We start from the raw sequence: 6000 nt of genomic DNA, 5'->3' as shown, positions 1-6000 counted from the left end.
TTTTATCTGTAGTAAAACATATTAAAAAAAAAAAAAAGCATCTCTCACAAGAGATTGTTAAGATTACATAAACCTTATTCATACGAATCAGATCAGTTACCACAATACATCTAGTGGGAGAGCTCTGATGAACTCCACAGGCAAATCTGGGCTTGAGATTCCATTTATTTTTTTTGTCCCACAAGTTTTGATGGAAAACAAAATCCTTGTCAATAGACAATCCTTGTCTAAGACAACTTCCAAATTGGGGGAATCAGGCTTTATCATTGGTTGTCTCTATGTCCTGACCATGAACATTCCAATTGCTTTACTTGATGAGCTGACACAGCAGAGACCACACTCAACAGGACCATAGGAGGGTGGCCTCTCTCATCAAGCAGGAAGAAGTCTTTAGCTCACATCTGTCTTTCTGGTAAGGTGAAGACAATAGTAATCTGGAGAGTAAAGGTGAGCAATTTATTAAGAGGAAAACTCTGTTACTAGGTCTGCCCAAACATAAATTCCTGGATGAACACTATGTTACCTTATAATTAACCAATGTGCAAATGGAATAAGTAATTTACACAAAATATTAATCACAAAGAAACACTAATTCATATCGATCTATCTCCTGCACCTCTTTTTTCATCAGAGCAAGATCATATTTCTTGTCCTTTATCCCAAGGCATTTCTAAACAGTTTTCTGTGTCTCCAGTCTGTATGCTTGTAGGAAGCCTGGCTAGTTGTCTGGCTTTTATCTTCCACCCAAAGGGTCTGGTACAGCTCCTTTTGCCACCTCCCCTGGCTGCAGCATCCCTCTGGCAGCCTCAGAACTCCACGAGGGATGGGAGATGGATTCCAGGCGGGACCTAGCTGCAGACCTTCTCATCCCTAGAAGGGAAGCAGCTGACTCTTTTAATATGTTTAAATTTTCAAGTCTGTTGCTGTCTTCTGAACTGCTTGATGTTTTGTTTAAAATTGAGGAGCCTGTAATATTTCTGTAAAGATACATCGTGTGTGGCCATCCACATTTAACAACTTTTGTACTTTACCGATACAATAAATAAATATATATTTTTGATGAAGAAACTTGTTGATTTATATACTTAAAAACATGTTTTCTGAAGGAACTCACATGATGATGGTTTTTACTTGGCCTCCAGGGTCTACATATGCAAAAACAGTTGATTTTTATAAACTAAAAAAGGCAAAAAGATCATGCACATAATCATAGAATCATAGAATCATGGAATGGCTCTGGTTGGAAGGCAGCTTAAAGAGGTCCAACCCCACTGCCAATAGAGACAGGGATGCCAGGCTGGCCAAGGCCCCATCCAACCTGGCCTTGAACACCTCTAGGGATGGGGCATCCACTTCTCTTGGCAACCTGTTCCAGTGCCTCACTACCCTTACACTGAATTTCCTCCTAATGTCTAATCTAAATCTATCCTCTTTTAAAGACCATTCCCCCTTGTCCTATCGTTATCTACCCAAGTAAAGAGTCCTTCTCCATCAAGGGAGAGGAGAAAACACAAATCACCAGAGCCTGCTGTTGAGAGCATAGAAAACTGTTTGTTAGTTTTGACCACTAAAAATACTCTAAAATAAAAGGTATTTTGCTGAGAGAGAACAAAGTTCTTACAATTTTTACATTATTAGCACCCAAGTAAAATGTATCCTAAAGCACTTAAAGCTTTTAAATATCTTAATGTCTCTGGGAGAAATCAGTCTTTTTTAAATTGGAAAATGCATCAGCAGATATGTAGTGTCTGGTGCTGGTAATCCATTGCAATAAAATGTTATAATAAACAAAGCAGATATTCTAGTAAAAAGCCTTTAAAAACTAAAGATGTATTTTCAAAATGTTTTAATATTTACATTTAATTAATATTTTATCTAAACATACAGCCTCGTATTGATTAAAGAGGCTAAATTCTTGTCACTGATAAAACTGTAAAAGAAATACTTTTCTAAAAGTACCAGAAATCTTAGTGTTAAAACGTAGTCTTGATCTAGTGTTAGTCAATGAATTTATATGGTCTCTGCAAGAAAGCAGCATGTCACAGCTGGTAACATTTACAGGTCTGAACATCTGCAGACTGAAAAATACTTCAAAAAACATTACTAAGTTACATAAGCTTCATAAACTGAGTCTGCTCAAACAACACATCAAAGACATAGGCAGCTTATCGCAGAAAAATGCCATTTGTAAAGCTGTCAGTGGAGATCTAAGGACAAAGCTGCACCATGGGGAGATGCAGACACAGGGAAAGCCAGGGCAGCTGCATTGTTGGTACTTGGTGAAGAGAAGGAGTGGTGGGACAATGGAGTCCATGAGCAGCCCTGAACATTGTTTAGGTGACATTTGATGTTTTCATATAATCATAGAATCATTAAGATTGGAAAAGATCATCTGGTTTTATGACATATGCTAGCACTTAGTGCGTTTGCCAGTAAAGCACAGGAAATAATCATAACAAATGCTATGTAACTAGATGTGAGCTAGGTAATTACACGTGTTTGTGCCTGGGGTATGCATTTATATTGTAGGTAAATATTGTCTGCTAATCTTTATTTTGCCCTTTTCTTTTCTTCTCTCAGTATGTCAAGTGGCTCGTGCATACAAACTTGCAGACCGGCTCATTGAATATTAAAAACCTGAATTACTCAGGTCTCCAGGTGACCTATATTTGACAATCAGAATTCCTTCATGACCCTTGTTAAATACTGGAAGATGTTTTTCACAATGTTCTTACAATTCCATAGCCATTATCCATTTTGGGTACTTCAGGTGGAAGCAACACATTTCCCCCAATGACATAAATATTATTATTTGGGCCAAATCATAAAGGATATCTGCAGGACAGACAGAGCAAACCTGAAAATGCATCAAAGTGCGTGGCTTGTGTCATAAAACAATGAAAATGAAAATAAAACAAAAATGTTTGTCAAAATGTTTCATTTGGGCATTTAAAAAAAGAACAAAACCTTTTTGGTCTTTCGTTTCATAATGGCTTTTCCAGCACTAACTGTAAGGTAAGAAGTTTAAACATACAAGCAAAAGTTTGTTTCATCCCGAGCTTTCTTTATATATAAATTATTCCATGTTGCTTAAATAGAATGTATCTGGGTTGACCTGAAACTGATTTTTTGAGATGGGGGATGATTTCAGTTGGCAGAGAGAAAAAGTCTTCGAATCACGTATCTCTGTGAAATATACAGCTGAAAAAGAGAAAAACAAATAATTAACAACTTCTCTGTTATGTGAATAGAATGGTGGACATGTATGGATGAAGCTGATAGGGGACACAATGACCAGAATCTGTTCATTTTCAGCATATATCCTGCTCCCCTGTGTACATGTCCCTCAGCATCATTTATCATCTAGACTGGCAGACCCAAAGGATTTTTTTGATCCATTGAGCCACTTCCACCCTGGCTGCACAGGTTAGGAACATTCAGATTTTTCTCAGATTAAGAAAACAGGGACATGTGGGGTATTAACTGCTAGCAAGTAATATGTCTGCTTTCTCTTTGCATTGAGCATGTCAGAGATCTGTACGGCCTGGAGGTGAAAGAAGAGGATCTTTCAAAATACCATGGCTGTTGATAGGTGCTGTCAGTGGACTGCTTTCTAAATCTCACTTTCTTCGAAGACCACTTCCTCAGTTGTCTCTCCAGTGGTGACTTCTCCTTCACTGCTGTCTGACACACTTGCCCGCAGATGAGATGGAAGCCTACAGCCTGGCTCCGAGCATTGGTCTGTCCTCTGGTTTGCCAGCACCTGCTGGAGCTTCATGCCCCAGGGCTCACTCTCCTCCAGGCACAAGTGTTTGCTGCTTGGGTGCTTTTTTTTCTGTTTCTGTGAACATTTCCTGAGATATTTTATGTTTTCTCCAAGAAAGCAGAGTTTGCAGCCAAAGGGGTCTGCCAGCAGGAAGCGGGACCACTGCTTCTGGAGTTCTGCTTTCACCTGGGAGAAGAAGAAAAAAGTCCATCCATGGTGATGCCTTGTGACTACCCTGCAGTCTGCTAATCCAAACACTAGTTGTAAAATGAGAGGGATTGTGGAAATGTTGAGTTTTCTGCCCCTTTGGGGGTCACCTCACAGCTTTTGAGGTCCTTGTATGGCAGAAATGGGCTTGTTTGCTGTCCGTCTTCAGAGTACAGCCTGGAGGCTTCTTCACTCTAATTTAGGAAAGGTTTTTGTAGCCCCTGAATCTCTCTCTGTAATTTTATATACTGTGATCCTGATGTGTGTATAAGGGGAGAGCTCAACTGACTTTCATATTTACCTGATGAAGTGAGGAGGAGAAAAGTCCAAGGGCTATGGAAATGAGGACCATGTAGCTTTTCTGGAGTGTTATGCTTGAATATTTGCTTTGTTTTGCTGAAGCTTGTTATTTGGCAGCTTGCCTTAAATTCTCAGTACTGAATGTCTTCACTGAATGTCCCCTTGCTTTACCAGCAGAACCTTCAGCCTGAGGGCTCAGCTGACCAGGGAGTTAAAAGCCCCAAAGAACAACTTTTAGCTGATGTTGAGAGGTGCTAGTAGTTCTGTGCCCTTCATAAAAGTTAGACTTAGACAAGTGCTCTTGCGCTGCAGACAAGTGTCGTCTCTCTGTTTTACTTAAGCAGTTCAGAAATTGCTCCAGGTTTCCTTGTTAAATATTAGGAGCATATACCCTACCTTTTCTACATAGCTCATCTCCTCTGTTGCCTTTAAGAAGGTGTCCAATGTCATGTTCAAATGTCAGTGTAATGTGTACCACATCAGCTGGCTGTGCCAGGCTGTTAAATGCTACGGATTTTGGATAAGTGTCAGTTTAGTGCAGGTAGTGGATATCTGTACCCATGCAGACCATAAGGGAAGTGTAAACAATGGACTTCAAGTTAGAAAATATTTAAAATTGTGAGATGAATTCCACAGCCTACATAAGCCTCATATCCTGAAGTGGCCTGTAGCAAGTCAGTGTGATAATGGCAAAAGCTGCATGCAATTGTGTCAGTGATGAAGGATGACACATCACTGGTACAGCCCTCTGATAATTACCCCTTATTGGTTTTTCTCATTGGCAGTAATGAGGTAGCAGAGAGAAGTCCAAGAGTGAGCAAAAGGGACTTTATGGCTTTGGGGCAATTGCTTAAAGATCAGGTGCACAGGTAGTGTTTTCCTCCATCCTTCCAGTAGTGGGAATCAATACTGAAAGGAACAGCCAGACCCAGCAGATCAATACATGGCTTTGAGGCTGGTGCCACCAGTATAATTTTGGGTTTCTTCATCATGGTAAGGTCTACATGACACGAGGCATACTGGCTTCCAGTGGGGAGCACCTTTCTCAGAGATGGAAAAGAATTTTTGCCCAGGAGTTAGTAGGGCTGATCAATAGGGCTATAAACTAGATTTGAAGGGGGAAAGGGACAAAACCAGGCCCACCAGTTATGGGACTGAACGCCAATATTTGAGAGACTGCATGCTAGCAAGACCCTTCAGTCTGCCCCATGAGGGGCTGGGTTCAATGAAGCACATCTGAAATGTTTCTATACAAACACACACAGCATGAGAAACAAGCGAGAGGATCTAGAAGCCTTGGTCCAGTCCCAGAGCTACAACGTCATTGGCATAAGCAAAATCTGGTGGGAAGAGGCCTGTGACTGATGTGTTACACTGGACAGTTACAGTATCTTCAGAAGGGACAGGCAGGGCAGATGAGGCAGGGGTGTGGCACTCTATGTAACGGAGGCTGGACTCTACGGAGCTTGCAGTTGCCAACAATGCAACTGAGAGCTTCTGGGTAAGGATCAAGGGACAAACAAATAAAAGAAATGTCATTGTGAGAGTCTACTATAGACCACCAAGCCAGGATTACGACACTGATGAATTATTCTTTAAGGAACTGAGAGATACTTCTAGATCAGCTACCCTTGTCCTTACGGGGGATTTCAACCTGTCAGATGTCAACTGGGAATATCACATACCTGAGACAAACAAGTCCAGGACATTCCTGAAGCACCTTGATG

At 40.8% G+C, this 6000-nt stretch overlaps 1 protein-coding gene across 2 annotated transcripts in view; it reads right to left on the bottom strand.

Moving 5' to 3' along the window:
* Nucleotides 1-1597: 1597 nt before the first annotated feature.
* GLP2R (glucagon like peptide 2 receptor) overlaps nt 1598-6000 on the bottom strand; it is a 54740-nt gene continuing 50337 nt past the window's right edge. Inside the window, exons 16-17 of one of the 2 annotated variants that reach the window (XM_066980333.1) lie at nt 3578-3952; nt 1598-3201 (exon numbers count right to left, since the gene is read on the bottom strand). In XM_066980333.1, the coding sequence (XP_066836434.1) occupies nt 3614-3952 (339 nt within the window). In that variant the 3' untranslated portion in view covers nt 1598-3201; nt 3578-3613. The remainder of the gene's footprint in view (nt 3202-3577; nt 3953-6000) is intronic. The other variant, XM_066980332.1, reaches the window with a different exon arrangement.

This window comes from Anser cygnoides, chromosome 19 (assembly GCF_040182565.1).
Source record: "Anser cygnoides isolate HZ-2024a breed goose chromosome 19, Taihu_goose_T2T_genome, whole genome shotgun sequence".
In the NCBI taxonomy this organism is placed as follows: Eukaryota; Metazoa; Chordata; class Aves; order Anseriformes; family Anatidae; genus Anser; species Anser cygnoides.
This window is presented reverse-complemented; position numbering and strand designations above follow the sequence as displayed.